The 21,996-nt window shown below is 35.2% G+C and overlaps 3 protein-coding genes across 4 annotated transcripts; 1 reads left to right on the top strand and 2 right to left on the bottom strand.

Annotated features, from left to right (window-relative positions):
* Positions 1 to 120: 120 nt before the first annotated feature.
* LOC131792088 (adenylosuccinate synthetase isozyme 2) lies at positions 121 to 7,203 on the bottom strand. The gene is made up of 16 exons (XM_059109456.2): positions 6,909 to 7,203; positions 5,913 to 5,980; positions 5,785 to 5,819; positions 5,615 to 5,677; positions 5,245 to 5,295; positions 5,026 to 5,077; positions 4,774 to 4,819; positions 4,363 to 4,424; positions 4,240 to 4,272; positions 3,983 to 4,031; positions 3,688 to 3,814; positions 2,579 to 2,733; positions 1,883 to 2,007; positions 1,363 to 1,460; positions 1,081 to 1,230; positions 121 to 777 (listed from the first exon to the last, which is right to left on the bottom strand). Exons 1-16 carry the CDS (start codon positions 7,065 to 7,067, stop codon positions 725 to 727), a joined length of 1,326 nt encoding a protein of 441 aa, XP_058965439.2. The 5' UTR covers positions 7,068 to 7,203; the 3' UTR covers positions 121 to 724.
* Positions 7,204 to 8,280: 1,077 nt separating this feature from the next.
* LOC131792090 (N-alpha-acetyltransferase 40-like) lies at positions 8,281 to 13,229 on the bottom strand. Of its 2 annotated transcripts, XM_059109459.2 has the most exons (11): positions 13,089 to 13,229; positions 12,902 to 12,946; positions 12,425 to 12,475; positions 12,180 to 12,232; positions 11,518 to 11,613; positions 11,334 to 11,402; positions 11,144 to 11,233; positions 10,512 to 10,595; positions 10,318 to 10,355; positions 9,821 to 9,860; positions 8,281 to 9,381 (listed from the first exon to the last, which is right to left on the bottom strand). In XM_059109459.2, exons 1-11 carry the CDS (start codon positions 13,092 to 13,094, stop codon positions 9,243 to 9,245), a joined length of 711 nt encoding a protein of 236 aa, XP_058965442.2. In that variant the 5' UTR covers positions 13,095 to 13,229; the 3' UTR covers positions 8,281 to 9,242. The 2 variants fall into 2 exon arrangements, with proteins under 2 accessions (XP_058965442.2, XP_066026027.1); XM_066169930.1 differs by having other exon boundaries at positions 12,902 to 13,214.
* Positions 13,230 to 13,302: 73 nt separating this feature from the next.
* Positions 13,303 to 20,793, top strand: LOC131792089 (alpha-soluble NSF attachment protein). Its single transcript, XM_059109458.2, has 10 exons — positions 13,303 to 13,513; positions 13,635 to 13,714; positions 16,344 to 16,460; positions 17,029 to 17,075; positions 17,447 to 17,524; positions 17,796 to 17,851; positions 18,738 to 18,822; positions 19,379 to 19,552; positions 19,677 to 19,727; positions 20,112 to 20,793. Exons 1-10 carry the CDS (start codon positions 13,425 to 13,427, stop codon positions 20,208 to 20,210), a joined length of 876 nt encoding a protein of 291 aa, XP_058965441.2. The 5' UTR covers positions 13,303 to 13,424; the 3' UTR covers positions 20,211 to 20,793.
* Positions 20,794 to 21,996: the final 1,203 nt, after the last annotated feature.

Here is a 21,996-nt window from a genome sequence, read left to right as displayed (position 1 = left end):
ATCCTGTGTCTTGAGGTAGACAAGAAGAGTTATGGGTTGGGAGGTTTGGTAATTTTACTGAAAGCTACGTCACAATCCGGATGCTGGGGGACGAAACTTTAAGATACATGGAACAACAAATTGTTTATCACTCGCATTTATAACAGATATTTCTAGAAACTTGCAGACTAGTTACGTTAAAGTTACATTAGAATACATACAGAATACTAAATTCTCATAATCTGCTAGAAAATTATTAATTGTAATCGGACAGAACAATTTTTTTTCACGGCTTTTAAATAAATACATCCACAAATCCACACATCCCCCTGGTGTTTCATTTGTATACGAGGTTTTTTTTTAATCAGCTGGGCCATTTCATTATTTCGTGATTAATATCACCTTCAGTTACCGGAAATGTACTAGTTTAAAAGCTTCTTCTTTGCAAAATTATTACAAATAATACAATGTAAGAATATCTGAAGTAACTTGTGTCATATTGTGCGGTCAGCGTAGTGTTCATCAGGCAAAGCGTGGAATCCTATCAACAACGTTACTTGACAGAAACTTCTTGTTCTGTTTGTTTCTTTTTACCATTGAAATACCTGTAAAATTTCAACACTCATATTTTGCGTATTCGTTTACAATACAATTAAACAGCACATCAATAATAAAACAGTTAATGGGAACAAAATTGCATTCACAAACACAATACAAGATGGTTTTCGTAAGCCTCTTCATATCTCTAAAACAGAGATACCATGGCATCTCTGGATTTCCCAACTCCAACCCATTGAACTACAAAAAAGAAACGCACAATGTTAGCATACAGCCTTAACATGCCTTCTACCATGGACTTAAAAAATTCATTATTTTCAGCTTAGAACCTTGCACCTGTGTGTACAGGAATAAAATTCTAGATCACTTTGACACCAATTTTATATGAATCCACCCCATGATAGCCAGCATTATGAGGATGTTCCTTTCTGGTTTAAAAACCTTACCCTATCAGTGCTCCTACTTAAAGTCAAGAAATTCATAGGTATATTTTGCAAATCACGGCTATATTTATTCACATTTCACTCAGTCTATAAATCTCACCTGGAATTTGTGTAATTTGTTCAATTTTCCTAATATACGCTTGTGCATTAGCAGGTAACTCATCAAATGTTCTACATTGTTCAATACTGGTCATCCAACCAGGTAGGGTAATGTACTCCACTTCAACTTCATCCAAGACTTCCACACAAGCTGTAACGAACATCAAAGTAAACAAAAACATCTGCCATAAGTACATTCCGTAACACATGTCAAAGTGAAACTTTGTTGTCCTATTCCAATTAATAACTGATGGACATAAGGCAACAAAACCAACAATCATACCAGGGAAAGATTTCATGAATTGTCCTCTGTACTTGTATGCAATCCCAATTTTCACCTCCTCAAAAGTGTCCAAAACATCAAGCTTGGCAATCACAAGACTGAAATATGAACAGCATTAACCATCAAATACAGAAATTCAAGCATAATATATATATTTTTTCATTTGTAAATGATTGCAAATGAAAAACATGCCCAAAACATTTCTTCTTAATCTATCTCAATAACCAAACCTATGCTCTGAGCTCACTTTTACTGATCCATAATTAGTAATACAATCCCATTAAACGAAAGTCATATTAAAAATTGTAATTTACCAACACAGTTCAAACCAATAGCTATCAAATCTAAATCTTCATTTTCAAAGTATATTTTAGAAAAATTATTTCCTGTAACTAATTTAAAAAAATGACTTGTTTGATTTTTAACAAACATCAAAACAAAAACAGGAAAAAAAGGGGAGGTAAAGTGGCTGCTATGGTAAATCACTATAAATAATCTTGAGTTGAACATTGATATGTACCTTGTAAAATTGTTGATCATGTGTGAATATTTGATCATTACAAGATCAAGCCATCCACAGCGACGCTTTCTGCCTGTTGTTACACCAAATTCCCTTCCTATCTGCTGCATCTTCTCTCCAAGTTCCTGAAAATGCAATTGGGGAGATAAGCAAAATATTCTATGTTTGAATAGATGGTCAGCATTCACAAGAGTAGTCTTCAAAACCCTAATTCTTTTGGTAGAAGTACAGCACTGCAAGTTTGCATCTGACATCTATCAACATGGGATTAACTCTGAGATCATGATAAAGTTATAACCTTATGGAAAAATTGCCTTTTTTTATCAAACTCAAGACATTATGTACAACTGTTGTTCAGACTAATCTAGGTAGGTCAGTCAAGTATTATGATATTGCAAATATCTGATAGATGATATAAAGAACCAGGAATAAGGAGCAAAGAGAGCAAGAGTTGAGAGAGGTGACAGTAACACGTTCTAGATAACCTTGACAATTACATCCCCATAATTCGATAGAAATTCACAGCTGTTTCTTTAGCTAGCTTCTGTTTTATTGTCTTGTTGAAAAAAGAGGAAAACACTACAAAAATAGTAATGGATACCATGTTCACTCAATCTATAATAAATACGTGATGTAACAGTCTCTAAATGCAAAATGAAGAGATCATTAGTTGTTAAGTAAAAAGAAACAAGTTACATTTTTAAGCTCTGTTGGGAATCCTCCAAGACCAACCCTTGTTGTGTAAGCTTTGGTAACTCCATGCACATTGCCGATTGCTGCTGGTGGAATGCCAAGACCTGTGCAAACTGCACCCACAGCACAGTTAGAAGATGTAACAAATGGATATGTACCTGGAAAAAAATATTCAAACATTCTTTGAAATTAAAGACGTTCTTTTGCAATTTGCTTACAAAGTGTTCTGTTTGTGCCACCTAAGCTCCAGCTGTGAGATGATCATCTTACAGAATAAGAGTTGTAGCAAAATTGTGAGAGTTTGTATGGGAATATTTATGACCACTCATAGTAATAAAAAATATTCAAATTCTCAATTAAAAAACCTCTATTTTGCAAGATGATGATCTCACAGCTGGAGCTTGGGCTGCCTGTGGTTTGTATAGACTTGATACACAACAGTGTTGTGTTTATAGCAAATTGGTATCCCAAGGGTAGAAGCCATTTATATAAATTTTAAACCTTAAACCAAACAAACTAAACCCATTTCATATCAGCCTGGAGAAATTTGACATGGACTATCAATAATGATAAATTTGTTCCATAAGTTACAATGTACTCCTGCCATTGGTCGTAGGTCTAGTTCCTAAGGTTTGTATGGAAAGGGGAATAAAATACATTGTTTAGCTCATGCCAGTTCACAATGAATAGAGCTATTTCAATTGGGAGAGGTTTTACTATGATACTTACATATTTCACAACAAACTAATCTTCAGATAATTCAACTCGGTAAAGGTCTTCAAGTGGTAATTATAGTACAAAAAGGAAGTTTTCTTTATCTATCTTATACCCAAAGGTTAATCACATTAGATAATGTCTGGACCATATCTGGGCGTGTAAATACAGTTACAGCAGAAATTCAGCTGAAATGAGATGGAGTGTTATGAACAAAATACAGAGAGATGACAGACAAATGGAGAGATTGAACAAAATAACTCAAAATGTGGTTTTGTATTTCAAGATGTAATCTTTGTATGAATTATTTGGTACTATTGACTCAATTCAACAAGGTTAACAACTCAAAAATTAAATCAAAATGCGTATTTCAAAGCAACACTTGTGCTAAAAATTACCAAAGTCAATATCCAGCATGAGTGCATTGGCTCCCTCCACAACAATTTTGGCTGATTCATTCTGAAGTGCGTTGTTCATGTAACTTACTGTGTCACACACCAAAGGACGGATCTTTTCTGCATAGTGCTACAATTAAACCAAAAGAAAAAAATTTATAAATTATGAATACTATTTATCCTAAACATAAGTAAACTAATTATTTTGTTTGTTAAAAGTGACAAATAGTTACACAAACATATCCAGGGTTACTAAAGTATGAGAACATAAACGGGAAAATTTCTTTAACATCGTTACCTTGTACTTTGTTATCTCTTCCTCAATGTTTGTACTAAGACCTGGATATCTGAGAAAAAATGAAATGCACAGTCTGATGTTTAAGCTTAGAATTAGCAATCACATGTACTCCACAAGATGGTTAATTTAAAGCTGGCCAGGTAGAGTTAGCACAACATTCTATTTTGGTTAGGTAAGTAAAGAAAACATTTACAAAAATAAACTTTCAATTTAAAGATAAGCAGTGAGTAAAAACAATTGTCTCTTTCAATACTTACAGCCTCTGAAAATGTGACACCAGTCCTCTGAATCTATTACAACAAAGAATTAACATAGTATCATAATCAATTTGCATGGCTGACACTGATCAAAGCATTCTTTACCACAGGGCAGCTGCTTACCTTCTCTCAAAAGCCTCAAAGTCTCCAACTAAGTCACATATTCTGAGGCCTATCCTTTGTGCCTGTACATGTAAAGGCAACAAAATGAACTCTGAGCTAAGTGTATGAAATGAAGATGTAATAAAATGGAGTATGTCAACACATAAACCATAAGACAGGGACAGCTCCAATATGCAGTCACTTCTAGTAATTAAACACGTGTTTACAACTACCCTATGGCACTCATCAAGATGCCAAAAGTGCAGTGTTTGTACATGAGTTTTAAAAAGCAAACCTTTGAGAAGACAGCCACAATCAGAACTGTGCACTTATGTACACAGCTGTGCACTTGTTATGTGAGCATCTAACGATGAAGTTTTATTCTATAATGACTGAAAGATTTCTACTTCCAAACAATGCGAGTAACAGTACCTTTGAGGCATATGTTGGACCAATTCCCTTCTTTGTGGTCCCCAACCTAACAAAAGACAAAAGTTTACAGCTTTACTCACTGGAGGTAATAGACATTACACCAGAAGGTGTGAATAAATGTACTCTGTATCAGTTAAAATATAATTCAGTCAGTTATATTTACATCAGATGGGATCATTCTATTGCAAATAATATACTTTTGATAGGTACAGACATACTGAATCACCTCAGGCAGTCTTTTATCATACTCACCCTCCCTTTCCACCTTCACGTAATTTGTCAGATTCTTGGTGCAAGTCAAATACTAAAAGGGAAAAACATCATTCAAATATCCGTTAGCATCACCACCAGGTATAATTGAATTACCAATGGATAAAATTACACTGCCATGTTGTTCATACAACCATTTCAACAATCAATTTAAAAAAGATCTGTTATATTACCATTTTAAATGTTAAACATGTTTCTCACCTATATGAGCTCTGTCAGAGACAAGAAGTCTTTTCTCCCAATCAGTAACCCCTGCAAAGCCAGGAAACAAATATAATTTATTTTGATTGATTTCTTAAAACTGCAAATTGAAAGCAATATGCTATTGACAATATAAATTATATGATCACTGTCTTGTCTTTGTAGATAAACTGAACATAACAGTAATTTAATGAAAATAAGCCCTAAAGCAGTACATAGAGTATGTAATATAAAGACCTCTATAATTAAGTGCAGTTTCCTGCAACCAATACTAAAGTAGTATAATAATACTAATAATAATACTACTACTAATAATAAAATAATTTATTGTAATAACATGAGGTAAAGAAAGTGGAATAGAAGGGATCACCTTTAGCTTCAAGTTCTTTCAACTCTTCAAAGAACTGTGGAATGTGCATAACAACACCATTTCCTAACAGAAAAAGAGAAGTAAAAATACATGCATGCACCAAATAAAATTTATTGACAAGGATTTGTATATAATGATCATACAATTCTGAAAAAGACAAAATTGCTCACCAATAATGCTAACAGCTTTTGGTTGAATCAACCCACTGAAACCACAAAAAGGGTATAATTTATTTTATGGTTATCAAACAATGACGAAATGTAGAAAAGAGCTTTTTGTCATACTGTAGAGTTCTTACCTTGGAACCATATGAAAAAAATATTCTTTTGAGTCAACCACAACTGTATGACCAGCATTGTTTCCACCCTTAAATAGACAGCACAGGTAAATTACATGTTTCTCTGATGACTTTTTATAAGGTGCAGAGAGATCAATGGTTTGGGTTCTGGACTCCCAGATATTACCAGCCATTCTTTTTTCTTAGTCAATATGACCTCAGATTGTAGTCAATTCTGTTGCCTTACAATATAATAGCAGTTATTGAGAGAATTTTAAACTAAAAGTTCACCCTTGGGTAAGTAATGATTATAGTTTACAATCATTTACTGAGTAACTGGCAAAAAAACACATTGCAGCCAAGCCCATCCTTCAGCATTTGACCTCAATTCAAGGCAAGTTTATGCCATGAGCTGACCTTCCACTCAGAGTCAATAAATTGTTCCATTTCTTATGTTTGAACATGAACAATACTTGTGTATTGGAAGGATATCTGTCATCACCTTCCTAGTAATGGTACTTCTCCATGGGAAAAGGTAGAGACAAATTTATGAGAATACCAAAAAGTGTCCCATTTCGATCTGATCTCGTAAAAAATTCAGTTTGATCACGCCCACCGACTCCCCTCCAAGCCAAGCTAAGCCAACCAGAAAAAAGATGCTGTGGCCACTGTACAAAGCTCAGGTCAGGGCAAAGTAAATATCTCGAGGGACCCTAACTTACAAATTCATAACGTCTGTTTGATAAATATTTTGCTCTACTTCAAGATACTAGCAAGGTAAGCAACAGACCAACACAATTGAAATCTACATTCATCCTGTTATGACAAACAAACAATAAGCAAACAATAAACCATGACCGACTCGCATGCAAATTAATCATGTATACGTAGAGCAAGTTGTGTCCTCGTTAACCTTAATTGACATCTAAGGCGATCATTCTAACATATATGTAATACACAGTTTTGAAACTTCCCTTCTATTTATGGACACATTTATCATGGAAACACAGATCTTACCTGACACCGGCAAACAAGATCGGCATCTGTAGCTAAGATGTCAACCAACTTTCCTTTTCCTTCATCGCCCCACTGTGCGCCCAAAACAACTGTCACTTTGGCTTTAGGGCCCACAGCTTTTTTTACCGATGTCCCTAGTCCATTAGTAATGGATGACATCGTAAAGGAATTGAAAAAATCGCAAAACTAAATTTCAACGTAACTTCTATTGTTGTTTCTGATCATCCCTTTCCGCGCCAAACGTGCCCGGGTCAGCTTGGTAACCAGGTCCTGACAGTGTTTCATCCGGCCTGGGGCAAGCCTGGGGCACGACTGCAGAAGATACCTCCCTAAAGGAAAAAAGCTTCTAAAGTTTTAAATCTAATAGACTATTAGTACCACCGATATTATCTAAAAAGAAAACAACTTAAAATCCCGTATCTGGCCAGCTAGACCTGTAAATGTAATGATCCCAACCCTAGAAAAAGAGACAGGCAGAAGTTGTGGTTGTTCAGGTTTAGTTTACGAAATGAAATCCTCATGAATTCTGGCCTACCAACTCCTTAACTACAACAGAATTCGATAGTTTTGACAGTTTTCTTAAACATTCCCTTATTTTGCCTGATCTTTCCCATTTTTGGTGCATGCACTCCATGCTCATGTCTAAAGAGTAAGGGTTAACACAGGTTAGGAGGGTTGTGTGCAAACAGTACCTTGTCTACCTTGTTTTTACTAATTTTTTGCACTTTGAAAACAAAACCAAAAAATACAAAAGGTGCAAACCTTAATTCTTGCAAAAGGCACAACCATGAAATTTCTTTCTTACTTTGATCAGTTTTCTTTTGCAAAAAAGAAAATTCAGCTTTATTGGAGCACATGTGCCTAACTAACCATACAATTGGGTGGGATAAATCTAAAAATTATCACCACTAATCAGTGTTACCACCAGTGCCTTTGTTTGGAAGCTTGGCATATTAACTCCACCCATGCTCCTTTAAATCATAATGATGGTGACTTACTTCCTGACACCTATTTACACCTTGTCAGAAAAAAAGGCAGCTAATTGGTGATTGTATAAAAGGACCTCTTGTTGCAGTGTTTGGATCACCACTGATGAAGATACTAGACAGGAGTGTCAAAAAATTGGGTCTATGAATTGTAACTTCTTCAGTTAAATTCATTAAACCAGAGTAGCATCAAACCATGTCTGATTGTCCACCTGGTTGCCATGTGAACTCTAACATATAAAGCTGTCAATTTGCCACCCTACAGATTTCACAAAGGTGATATTTTTATGGCTTAGGCATTTGAACATTCTATTTATGCATGGTAAATAATTACATCATAACATTGCACCAGTAACAGGCAAATAGTTTTATGACCAGAGGAGCACAAGAGTTTGAAACTGTTTAATTAAGTGGTAAGAGAAGATATATGGTCAGGTTAATACATGAGAAGGATCCAGAAATACCATCCTTGGATAAATAAAGTTTAAATTGATGCAAACTAACCCACATAGTTTTTATTAACTCTCACTTTTTGGTTTTTAAGTTATCACCACATCAATTAAAAGTGATCTCTTTGGCTAAAGTTAACATATTCTATAACAAATTTTTGTCGCCTTTGCAAAAAACAAGTACAAATCAACCTGGTTTATTGGATTTTATATAAAGGTTTTCTAAGAGCAAATGCTTTTTCATCTCTTCCTCTTAAGCTCAATTGCAATTGATTTGTAAATATATCATACTATTTAAAAGTTGACTCTAACTATTTAGCTGCAGCATGTAGAATGAGTGACACATTGGAACCTAGTAATAGCCTGGTGGTAGAGTATTGGAGTGGGAAAGCTGTAGGTCTGAGGTTTGATTTCTCATGGGGACTCAGAATTTTGCTTTAGTCCCACACTCATGATACATTGAAAACATTTTCCCACTTACATTTTATGATACTGTAAATCAGTGTTTATTGCAAGCATCACTGCGAGCACTTGCCATAAGTCAAAATTGAAGAAGCATTCTTGTATGAGTTTCCTTTTAAACTTATATCTACTCCATCAGGTTGAGGAATACACACTTTTAGAATCAACTTATTAAGCAGAAACATTCTGATCAACAACACAAACAAACTAAAGTTATGAATGGACCAGTCTACCTGAGAAGATTTAATGTAGGATCCCTCATACTTTCCACTCATCATAATCATATTAGAGACATCTAAATGCAACAATTTCTTCTCCTCAATAAACATTTAAGAGAATTAGTTAAGTGCATGGGGAATGAGATGGATGACATGGGGGTAGAGGAGGGGAGATATGACAGAATAATATGATGGGTGGTCACAAAATCTGATGAAGGTCTAAGCAGCTGTGTCCCTGCTGCCCATGTCATTGTTTGTAGCTGCTTTTCTCACCAAAGGTTTACTCAGGATGTCGTAAAAATAATCCTCAGAGTTCATTGGATCCCAGATGCCTGGTGAAGTCTCATCTGCTTGGAACCTAACAATGTAAAGAAACAAACAAGTCTTTTTCTTTTTCTTGCTAGTTCACTCCCCCTCCCAAAAAAAAACATCACATGTAAAAAATTCCTCTTATCTACCCTCTTCTGTCAAAAGAGTCAAGTATAAGAAATTAGAATTACTGTAAGCCTAATGTGTGCTATTTCTTTGGTTCTTAATTATCAAAATTGTACAGCCATTTAAAACATTTCCACCCATGCAAACTAATCAAACAATGAAATATCCCTGCAGTAATGTAAGGTGTTGACATGGCTGCGGCGATAAAAGGTTCTCTTTACAATTGTATCAAATGCATATACCAATACAAGGTATACTTCATTACTTAATTAAAGTTCCTTAATCCAAATGAAAAGAACACTCATTAGAGATCATTTTCTTTTTTTTTTCACATAACTTAGATGAGATTTCTATCAACCTACTTCATAATCTTGATGAAAAAATTTTGAGCTCTCTCATTCTCTAGAATTAAAAAAACAACAAGTCAGTAACTACTGAGTCTTAAATGGTTCTGTGTATTCACTTTGATTATCTTAAAATGTCCATTAGATACATGTATTGAGTGAAGTCTTACACTTTCCATAGTTTTTTTGCATTTCTCTGAATCTGTCCATGCATAACATAAAGGTTCAAACAAATCACATGATTAACAGGTTTCAAAAGCCAGGAAAGAGGGGCAAAAGAGTAAAACAAAATACATAAGTTGAGATATTTATTGCCAAGCTGAGTCTGGGGGAATTATGAACACTCTTCACAGGAAAATATTAGTATACCTTAATCACTTTGATTAATATTAATGAAAAGAGCCAAATGATTTTCACTACAGATCTTCCACAGTACACCAATAATAACTTTATTGTTTCAGTCATAATGGAAATAAGTTTCATGAAATAAGAATTAATATTTCCTGTATACACACCCTTAAACACTGTTAACATGATTTTCTTCATCTGGGCTCTAAAATAATAAAATGTTTGGAAAATTAAACCAGGCTATGCACATGTAATATATGATAAACCCGCCTAACATCCTTGATAGTTAATAAAAATTGTTCATGCCAACAATGGTGCGATGAATTACTTATAATAACAAATTAATACACCTAAAACCAACCTGTAGGCAATCATCTCTAAAATCAGCATTAGGAACTTTCCAAGTCCTTTGCCACGGGCCTCAGATTCCACTTGGATCTCATAGCTGAGAAACAAAGAAGAACTAAGTTGTCAGTACTTACATCAACACATACTTCAAATATTTTATAACATAAATACATAAAAAAAATTAATTTCCATGAAATATTGCAGCCCTAATTACCAACTTTATGTTGGCAATTATCTGGATGAGCCAGACCTGTTGCCACACAATGTAATCACTTTTGGTGGATCAAAACATTTTGCTTGTATACTGCTAGCCATTTTTAAACCAATAAGTTTGACTAGATATGTGGCCCCTTTTGAGCCATTATGTTCAGCTGCGATTGGCTTGTATTAAAAAACTGTGATCATGCATTTCCAAGATATGTTAATGATCTGGATGATGATGATGATGATGTATATTTGGTCAAAATTATTGCATCAAGAAGAATGACAGAATGCAGTCAAATATTGTAATCTATAATGCAAGTGACCACATTACAAGACAAAGGACAAATGATACTGCATATCCACAAAAATGAATAATTGACTTGTTTTCAAATTCATGTTTTTAAGGGCATTCTTCATCAATTATATCAAAGTTAAACTTACCAGTAAAGCACTTCGTCTCCCTCCTCCAAGTCAAACCTAAAATGTGAGAATGCCACAGCTTTTCCAGATTCTTCTCTGGCAATCAAATATCTAGAGACCAAAAGAACACTCAGCCAAAATCATGGGTAGCTGTATCTATCAAATACATGGCTAAGGATGAACAACACTCAAGGGCTTTGTCTATAGTTACCGAGCTTTATCTTCTGTCATTTCATCTCTCTTCCTTTTGTCATTCCATCCCCAGCTGCTATTCTCATAACTGTAGTTTTCAGAAGAATCAAAATGATTACAAGATCTATGAAAGATAACAATTTTCAAGCAATAGACCCACATTAATGAATAACCTGAGTTTCAAAATTTGTAAAAACACTTACAGTAACTGCATGTTGTGTTTTGTGAGGTCAAATGCCCAGTTGATATCCTCAGAAGACATGTCTTGTAGTCGCTTGCACTCAAGGCAGAGATCCAACCTAAAAAAATGTATAAGAAAGTTAAAACACTTTTTCAATATTGGTTTTTTCCCCCTCTAAAAGTGTGGGATGTCACTCAAAGCATATTAAACTTGTCAACAATACAAGAACATAGGGTGGTGTTTGGTGTTGAAGGAGAGAAAACTGTATCAAGGTTCAGCAGGAGACTATGAAAACCACATGAAAGGCATCCAGCCAGCCAGGATTGTTGGACTGCAAACCAAAAGAAGACTACACCTTCTTATCCCACACTCACCAGAGGGTTGGAAGGTAAGTGGAATAGCAACAAACCAGCATGCCCATCAAGAAAAAAACACATTGACAAAAAATGACTTGAGGTGTGTAGGGAAGCTATAAAACCCAACAGTCCCTGTCATATCATAAGATTTTCCTAGCTGTGCCTATAACATGACACCTCACTGTCTTGATTCTTACCCAGACTTACATTTAGCCATGTCTAATTTTCAATGCAATACAAATCAATATTTTCTGAGCCCTTGTCTTCCCCTATCTTTAATGAAGTTTAAATGTTCCATTTTTCCATTTCATATCCACATAGAGCTCACCCATTTCGGTTGAATGTCTTGAAGGCAGTTAGAGATGCCAAAGGATCTTTCACCTGAACAAATAAAAACGTTATATACCTTCATTTATAAGAATTCAACCCATGATTCAAGTAAATCAGGTGATCACTTCTTTCAAAATGGTAAGATTCTTATCTAATATTTTTATGTTGTTGTTCAGTTAATTTCACTTAATTCCTTACAATTACTTCTTCACAAATATCAGTTTCACTAGATATCACAATTACCTCATTAGCAACATCAATAACAGCTTGGGCAGCATTAACTTTGGCCATTTCCTTAAAACAAAATGCAAAATGTCTTTCTTAACAGGATTATCTAATTATTTAGTATATTGTGCTTAGTCACAAGATATAATTTAATCTAATTGAGTGGACAACATGCATTTCCTGTAAAACCCAAATCAAAGATACTTAAAGTTGTTCATCGCTCCCCGCCACAACGATAAAACCATGTGACAACCTTAATATGAAGTAATGGAGTGTTGATGATGAAGAAGAAAACCCCAACTGTAAACACTATTACCGGTATTAAAACCTTCCCCATGAGCTAAAAAAAACATTTTGTCTGGATAAAGAAGATGTTGCATTCTATAATAGTACTTAACTATGTCCTTGATGGGTTTCTCGATCGCAAGTTAAAGAGGGTTTAAAGTGGATCCTGATTATGAGGTTCGACTTGCAAAGAAATATTTCTGAACTTACCTCCTTCCTTTTTAGCTTCTTCTCTTTACCTTTGCTAGATTTCTTCTGCGGACATGAAACACAGAAAGAAAAAAATATGTAACACGATGTGGCATAAAGGTTTAAAAATAAAAAAGCCTTCCGATTGCTGAGCACATACTTCAGCCTTAGAAACTCTGATCTCAGAAATTTCTGAGGCATAACCTACCCCCATTTTGTCAATAATAATGAAATTAACTGTTAATTATGCCTGACGCTGACTACTATCGCTTTGAAATATAAATATACGCCAAAATATTTCTCTCAAAAAATTATCGTTTCCCGCGCGATTTTATCCGCCATCTTGAATTTTATAAGTTTTAGGATGCATGCTGGGAAATACTCTCTCTCTCCCCAGTGTTTTCCGGACGAAGAATGCAAGTGACGTCAACTAGAAAAGCGCTGATCACGGGAAGTGGGAAGTTAGTGAGTTTTTCACAGAGAACTTTGTGGATAGATGTCTTTATCTTACCAACGTACTACTTAAAAAACTCTCAGTGACAGTATGTCTAACGAAGAGAAAGCAATCGAGCTTATTACTCAGGCTGAGAAGAAAGTGAAATCGTCACAGGGTTTTTTGGGTGGATTATTTGGGTAAGTTTTAGTGAGTGACTGCCGAATTCAGTTGCATCTAGACACATAATTTGACGATCTCAGGTAGAGATTTGAAGTTACATGTCAGCTGAACGGACGAAATTTTTCTCGGTTGCGTCAGGGGTACTTCAAAGCTCGAAGACGCCACGGAGATGTATATTAGTGCTGGCAACATGTTTAAAATGGCACAAAAATGGAGTGGTATGTATCTTGCCAGTTAATCAAATGATTGATACAACTGTTACAGTTAATGAACGTAACTGAATAGAATTGATTGTAGATTTTTTGAATGTATACCACGAGTGACAGTATATTTAGTCAACCTACACCATCAAGGGTGTGTAGTTATCCCTCCCCTCCCATGATCTGAATAATAAGGGGGTGGGATGAAGGCATTGCATGCTCTGTACAAAGCCTCAGTCAACAGTCAATTGCTCGTGAGAGTGGATGGAAAGTCCATTTATGGGGGCTTTTTTTCAACAGACACTTGCATGGTATGGTATGGTTTGTGAATGTTTTGGTGGAGTTGTCAAGTGGCTGATGGAACATAATGACAGTCACTGTCTAACAGTTAGAGTTAGTTGACCATCATTTCACTTTCTGTCCTCCATTGCCTGCCCATCACCTTAATAGCTGAATTACAAAAATATGTTAAAAACAGAAATTAACTAATAAAGTAGAAGGGAAAGAGACAGTATTGAATAACAACAAGAAAAACCATTACATTGACCTAATTTAAAATATTAAAGGTACAGTTACTGTTTATAAAATAGTCAGGAAAGATCAGGAGAAGTATTTTACTTTTTGTATAATTTCAGATGAATCTATATAAGAGTGTTGTGAACCTAATATGTTGAATAAAATTTGTTTGAGTTTTCTTTTAAATGCATTTTTGGAAAGATTTCTTAATGCTTGAGGTATTGCATTCCACACTTTTACTCCTATTCGAAAGCAGGAATTCACTTGAACAGATAGCCTAGAAGGTTTGGTATAGAAGTCATTAGAGGCAGAAGAACGTGTATTGTAAGAATGAACATTAGATATATCTTGAAATAGATCTTGAATATTGGATGGGGCTGTTCTGTTTCAAACGTCAAACATCAAATTAGCTATAGATTCATAATAAACAAATTTTTAGCGGTAAGATATGAGTGTCAACAAATAAAGGAATTGCATGCTCATTATGATCAGAAAAGTAGATAAAGCAAAGAGCTCATTTCTGCAACTTTAGGAGCTTGTCAAGGTAAGATTTACAAGCCTGATCCTGTACTCTCAGACCGTATGTTAAGTAAGGAGCTATAAGAGCTTGGTATATATTTAAGAAGGTATGTGCTGGCAGGTAGTGTTGTAATTTTACGATTAATCCTACGGTTCTTCTTACTTTAATGATTATATGGTCAATATGGTGTTTCCAAAACAAATTTTTATCAATTAAAATCCCGAGATATTTGTCATAATCTTTATGCTCCAGAGCCACCTTCTTGTTCTGTTTGTTATCAAATATCACGATTTAAGGTTGATAAGAAAGTTTCCTTTGGGCAGGGCAAATTACTTTTTTTAATATTCAAGGTCAATTTGTTTGCAGTTAACCAATCATATACTTTGTTAAGTTCTTGATTTACATAGAGTTCCAAAGATTTCAGATTTTTATCAGTAAAAAGGATATTTATATCCTCTAAAAAAAGGTAAAAACTAAGCTTATCTGATGATTCCTGTATGTCATTGATATATAGCAAAAAAAGCTGTGGGCCTAGAACAGAACCCTGAGGCACTCCTCAGGTAGAATCTAACCTTTCAGAAATATGAGGACGAATTTGAGTTGTTTGAGTTTTCCCTTGCAAGTAGGAAGAAAACCAGATATTTATAATGCCGTGAAAACCATAGTGATCTAACTTGTGCAAAAGAATTTCGTGATCTACAGTATCAAAAGCCTTTTTCAGATCAATGAAAATCCCACATGAGAATAAACAGTTGTTCATATTTGTCTGTATTGCATTCACAATATCTAGGATTGCATGCTGAGTAGAATGTGCCTTGCGAAAGCCATATTAGGATGGAGTGAGCAGGTTCTTCTGTTCAATAAAAGACTCCATTCTTTTAAACACTATTTTTTCAAATATCCTGTTGAAATTAAAGAAGTAGAACAATCGGCCTATAATTGTTAATGTCAGTATTATCATCTTGTTTGAAAATCGGAATAATCTTTGCCATTGCTCAGAGGGATAAACTCCAGTTGAAATAGATGTCTTTAGAATATTCACCAGAATGCCACTTATAAGATTTGAAGAGCACTTTAATATCTGTGTCGGACACAAGTATAAGCCATGAGATTTATTATTTGGTATGTAAGAAATTTCTAGTCTAAATTCCTCTGGAGTAACTAGGTTAACAGCAAATGATGAATCAGTTGATTTGGTTCTCTTAAGAAATAAACAAATTTTTCAATCAGCCGTTGACCATTTTATTGACCAATATACATGGAACAAGCCTTCTCACAACAGTCATGATGTGGCGCAGGGTAATGATCCATTTCTGCTATGGTCAGAGGGTATAATATTTCTAGTGAATCATTGACCAGCCAATTTGAAGCAGCCATGATTGATGATCAACCAGGTCTTGGATGATTTTGACATCAGTTTTGTGAGTGGTTTGCCTCTGTGACCAAAAGAAAAAATACTTTTAACTTAAAGTATGTTGATGTAGGGAAGGATTTGATGTCCTCTATAGCAAGTACTTGACAAAGGTGTGCTCTGCTTCTGAATTACACAACTTTTCAAAACTATTTAGAATTATTGTTTTTGTTTTTGTTTTTGCTTTTTAAACTAAACAGCTGCTGGGAAAGCATTTATGGAGGCAGCCAAACTACAAATCAATTTACAGTCCAAACATGAGGCAGGTCAGCGTTATGTTGATGCTGGGAACTGTTTTAAGAAAACAGATGTAGAAGGTATGATCTTTGAACTGTTTGAATATACACTGGTCTAAATTGCAGGATGGTCATTTGGCATTGTAGATTAGGCAATTATCTGGCCACTAAGAAGAATTTCTCTAGCTAGAGTTTGATGACCTGAGCTTCCTTCCACCATGGAGAACATAATTCTTATACTCTACACTAATTCCCTGCAAACACGTTTCTAAATGAAAATGATGGACACTGTCAGCAAAATTAAGAATATTCACTAAAAGAAGTCTGTGTTTGGAATAATATAAAATTTCATATTCTGTCTAACAAGAATTCTAGAAATTTCCTTAAGTAGCTGAGAGATGGGCCAAAAATTGGCTTGCTAATCACCTGGACTAAATTATATTTAAAGAAAAAAATATCCTACTTACAAAAGAAGACATAAAATGTGTAGTATTGAGTTTTGGGTGCACACACTTGTACAAAGGTTGTAAGAACATTCCTTTATTGGAGGGATATATGCTGAGTGGATGGTTCTCATGGGAGGTTGTCACTGGATATCAAGTAGAGTTTGATCTCTAATCTGATTGTTTTACTTACTGTTTTTTTGCAGAGGCTGTAAGAGCTTTTGAAATGGCTATCAACATTTATACTGACATGGTAAAATCTTTTCATTCAATTCTTTATTCTATTTAAACCTTTGGTTAACTTGTAAGTTGCAGGGAAGGTACATTCAATATGCCTCAAACATGTTTGCTGCTGTTCATTACATCTCAAACCCTTAAGAGACAAGTATGATTTATTCATTAGGGGACTCAAAGACATGTTTTCCTTTGATATGAATGACCAACTCTATCCATTTTTTCATTGGTATGACTGAGGGCAGTGTGAAAGAAAACCCCAAGTTGGATGTTAAACTTTAGAGTGTAGATGATTTTGAGGGGCACTGTTTAAGTATAAGGTCAACCTTCACTCACATGTTTCATTCTTTTATTACATTTTGTATTGTTTTTATATGTTTCCTCGATAAGGGTCGTTTTACAATGGCTGCAAAACACCACATTACAGTAGCTGAGATGTATGAGAGCAATGCTGTTGACTTGGAAAAGGTAACAAACAGCAAAATACTCTTCTTGTAGGTGACATGCTGTCTGATAAGCAAGGATGAAACACCTCTCTCATCAAACTTCCATCAGCCTTCTTTGATTGGATTTGTATATTTCCAGGAACTAGTGCATTGGCCACCATGGAAATTTGGAACTGAATAGCACACTGAAATCATACAAGGATTTTAAAATTAGTTTATGTCAGTAGAAGTATCATAATAGCTTTGTACTTGATGGATCAAAGGCATGTCACTTTTTACATTTTATTTTTTAGGCTATATTCCACTATGAACAAGCTGCACAGTATTACAGAGGTGAAGAATCAACCAGGTGAAACCGCTATTCCTTCTTTTAATACTTTGTAAAAGTTAACTTTCATGAGGAATTCTTAATTAAAACTAATTTATAACATAAGAAGAACCAAAGAGACTTCTTTTTCTCGTGACTCGGAGAAGGAATAGTGACCATGTTCAGTGTGCTGTGAGTGATCCATCATAAACTTAGGAACTGGGAATCATTTCTTTTAGGTCTTGTGTGGGTTTCTTCCAGAGCACTCTTACCATATTTATTTCATTAAACCCAGAAGTGTTTATTAAATTTTTGGTGGTTCGAATGTGGCATTTATTATTTATTTAAAATCCAAACAATACTATGGTAACTGATCATTTTAATTTAAGAAAATAGAAACATGTTTTAGTGTTTTTCTTAAAAGTCATTTTTATATTGTTTTCAATTTGACAATTTGCATGTAAATACTACTGCAATACATAAAGTGAATAAAGATCTTATGTCAGATATCTTTTCTCAACATCAGAACTGGTACATTAAAAACGATTTGTGTCTGGTTCACTCTAAATTTCCAACTGTGATCAAAGCAATGATTGCTGTGTGCTTCTTGAGTCTATTAATTGAATAAACACCTCATGATGATGTGCCATTTATTCAAGGGCAGTGTTTATTAATATTTCTGCTCTAAAATGCAGTGTTTATTCTTGGGTGGTATTTAATCAAATAAATATGGTATTCAGTGCATGTTTGAGAATAGCATTTTACCAATAAAAACAAACATTTCCTTGTGGATAAAGGAGACTAAAGGGGAACTAACCAAGAACCTAAAGTTAATAAATTGACTCAAAAAATTACAATATCATTTTACAGTCTTTGCATTTTTTCTTTTTCTTCTCTTATCTCAGTTGTTACTTTCTATCATCTTCAGCTCAGCAAACAAGTGCTTACTGAAAGTTGCAACATTTTCAGCCCAGATGGAGGAATATGGAAAGGCTATTGAGATTTATGAACAGGTTTGCATTTTGACAAGTACCTGACTGTATACCAGCAATGTGCATCAAAAGTTTTCATTAGGCCTTATAAACCAAATTGTACAATTTGAAAATTAATTTACCAGATCTATACTCAAACTCTAAGATTTCGGTATAGTTTGTTTATCTGTAGAGTGTTGATGGTACAATTATAAATTTGATAATCAATACTTAATAATTCAAGATAGTTTAAATACTTTATTATTCAATGCTTCATGGAACCTTTTTTGTTTTTTGAGATTTGACATTTCAGGAATCAATCCCATCTCCTTTCCTGGCATTCTCAGAAACTCTATTTATATCCTAGCTAAATATACTCTCTAATAGGAGTAATTATTTTCAATTGATAAAGGCTTTCAAAGATATGTTCAGCAATGTATGAATCTTTGAAAAAATTGTTGTAAACTTGATTAGTTTTCAAACAAAATTTTGATGGTCTTATAGACTGAAACTATTTGACTTGCAAACTATATTCTAGATGAAAAATACATGAGAACCTTGTTGTCTGTCTTAAAGGCAATCTGATATGATCTTTCAGGTTGCTGCTGATGCCATTGAAAGTTCACTGCTGAAATATAGTGCCAAAGAGTACTTCTTTAAGGCAGCTCTGTGTCAAATGTGTATTGATGTTGTGGAGGCTCAGAGGGCAGTGGGAAAATACTGCAATATGTACCCAGCATTTGAGGACACAAGAGAATGTAAACTGTTGAAGGTAATTATTTATCAACTGATTTTCTGATACATCCTGAATCATTAAATCAAGCTAAATAACATTCTATGTATGTGAAGTTCATTGGTTTCATTATGGTACTTAAATGTTTTCTTTTAATGTTCAGAATCTCCTTGTTGCCCAAGAAGAGCAAAATGCAGAGTCCTTCACTGAAGCTGTGAGTTGCTCAGTTTATGTAAATTATGTAAACCAAATACCTGATACATAATCAGAAATTGATTCATTGAGCAGGAGTCTGTAAAGGAAGGGTATTTTTTGCATAGCATGCACTTAGGGTATTTTTGTGAAAAATTTGGCTCCCATCTTGAATTTTAAAGCAGGGTAAGTTTGGAGAAGGGAGTGTTTGGTAGTCTAGATAAACTGGAGTGGGGGGGGGGGGGGGTGGGGGTGAGAAGGTCCTGTCCCTCCTCTCTGTGTCCTCTCTAACCCTAAATCAAACATGGCAATGCTGAGAATTATTACCAGCCAGTATCCATCAACTTCCCCAGTTATACACCTGTATTAATATCATGATTTTTGTCCCTTCCTCTCTCCTGGACAGGTCAAAGAATATGATAGTATATCAAGAATAGATCAGTGGCTGACTACAATGCTTTTACGAATCAAAAAAGGAATGAACGAGGAGCCAGATCTCACTTAAAGTAGCATTTCCTTAACTTATTTAGATTTCTTACACAAGGAAACTGTAACAAATAAGGATACATAACATCTGAAAATCACATGGAAGGGCACAATAATAATTGTTGCCATATGAGAGCAAGAATAACTTGAAAGAGCTCTATTTTCTCTATTCAAACTCTCCTCTCCTACATCATGAATATTATTATAAAATAACAGCGACACAGTTTGTTATGCTTCACATAAAATTATTACAAATACAGCCTGCATAGTTGATTTTGTATACAAACCCAGTTTACCAGACTGTTTAGTATTAATGTGCCTTTGTGTGGAAGGTCTTTTTGTTTTGTAGTTGACATAAATTGTGTTCAAAATGTAGTTCTCCCAAAAATAATTCTTGGACATAAAAATTACTCATGCTATCCTTACATCTACACTAATTGCAGCAATAACCCTACAAGTTGTTGTGAGTAAATTGCTGGTGGTCTTACTCTCCTTTTAGAAGGGAGGGGATGGTGGGGCTCAAAGAGTTGCAACCCTGGAGTAAATTGGTCCTTAAAATATTTCTCACCAATCCAAAAAATTATAAGTGCTCTTCCTTTTAAGCGTTGATGGTGCAAAATTGAAGTTCAGTAGAAAAAAGGAAACTTCAATATTCTCCTTGCCTTCAGCACCCCAACACTGAGGGAATTTTTTATTGTAATGTAAGTTAACATTGGAGGTGAAATGGGGGATGAAAGAGTTTCTCAAGGCAAAACCTGAAGCAGTAATAATAAACAGATCGAGCGTTAGCACTGCACATTGACCTACTCTATTGATCAACAGAAGAAAAGTGATCTCCAGATAATTATTACTAGGACAGGATTTGGAACGGGAGGGCGGGTGAAACAAAAGCGGAAAGGCACGCAACCAAAGCTGTTTGTGCGGCCAGGTACTTTCAAAATCAGTGGCGGATCTAGGGAAGGGGCCCCCTTCCCCCTTATTTTGGGCGGAAAGAAGAAAAGAATCGCCGAAGGGAGAAAAGCCGGCAGAGCAACCGACAAAAAAAGCTAACCCCCACTTCCCCCCCTTTTAGCTCAAGGTCTGGATCCGCCACTGAAAATGGTGGCATTCGTTGGCGACTTTCTTAGCTTTTTAAGACAATTTTTCATTAGCCAGGCTACTCCCTGGAATCTCTAAACGCGGTAAGTAAATAATTACCGAGGAAATTTACAAGCGTGCATGGTTATCGCGGCTAGCGCTGTTGGCAAGAGCTGTTTTCCCTTTTTCCTGGTCTCTAGATTAGAATCTGCATGTCAGTCTTGAGTTGTTGACAACAGTTTATTCCCCTGTTAGACTTCTAAAAGGCCCAGAAGCAGCACGTCTCTCCTGTTAGCGTGCCAGTTTGGTTTCGTCGAGGTGCGTTTTATAAACGTTACATGTAACCCCTCCCGGCTCCTTTTCGGCCGGTTTGGCACTTCCATCTTCCTTAGAGAGGTATTTCTTTTGAACTGCTAGGTCACTGGTCAGGGTAAGCCGGAACAACAATGACTATGGTCATATTCCCTTTTGATCTCCGCGAGTAAAACGATAAAAATGATTTTGGGAAAAAGAGAAATTCTACGTTAATGTGTGCGCCGGAAATAGCGCGATATAGAGATCCACTTCTGCTTAAAGGTTATTGCGGGCTCTTCCCTCTGAGGAAGAGCGAGGGATCCGTGGTGTGCCCGGCTTTAAATGAGTGGAAGGCTCTCTAAAAGTTACGAAGTGTTTTGCATTCTTAATTAAAGTACCTAGGGACTCTTGAGAGTTAATGGAAAGATCGAGGA

The sequence above is a fragment of the Pocillopora verrucosa genome, chromosome 7 (genome assembly GCF_036669915.1).
Source record: "Pocillopora verrucosa isolate sample1 chromosome 7, ASM3666991v2, whole genome shotgun sequence".
Taxonomy (NCBI): Eukaryota; Metazoa; Cnidaria; class Anthozoa; order Scleractinia; family Pocilloporidae; genus Pocillopora; species Pocillopora verrucosa.
Note: the sequence above shows the minus strand (reverse complement) of the source record. Positions and strands in the feature narration are given on the sequence as shown.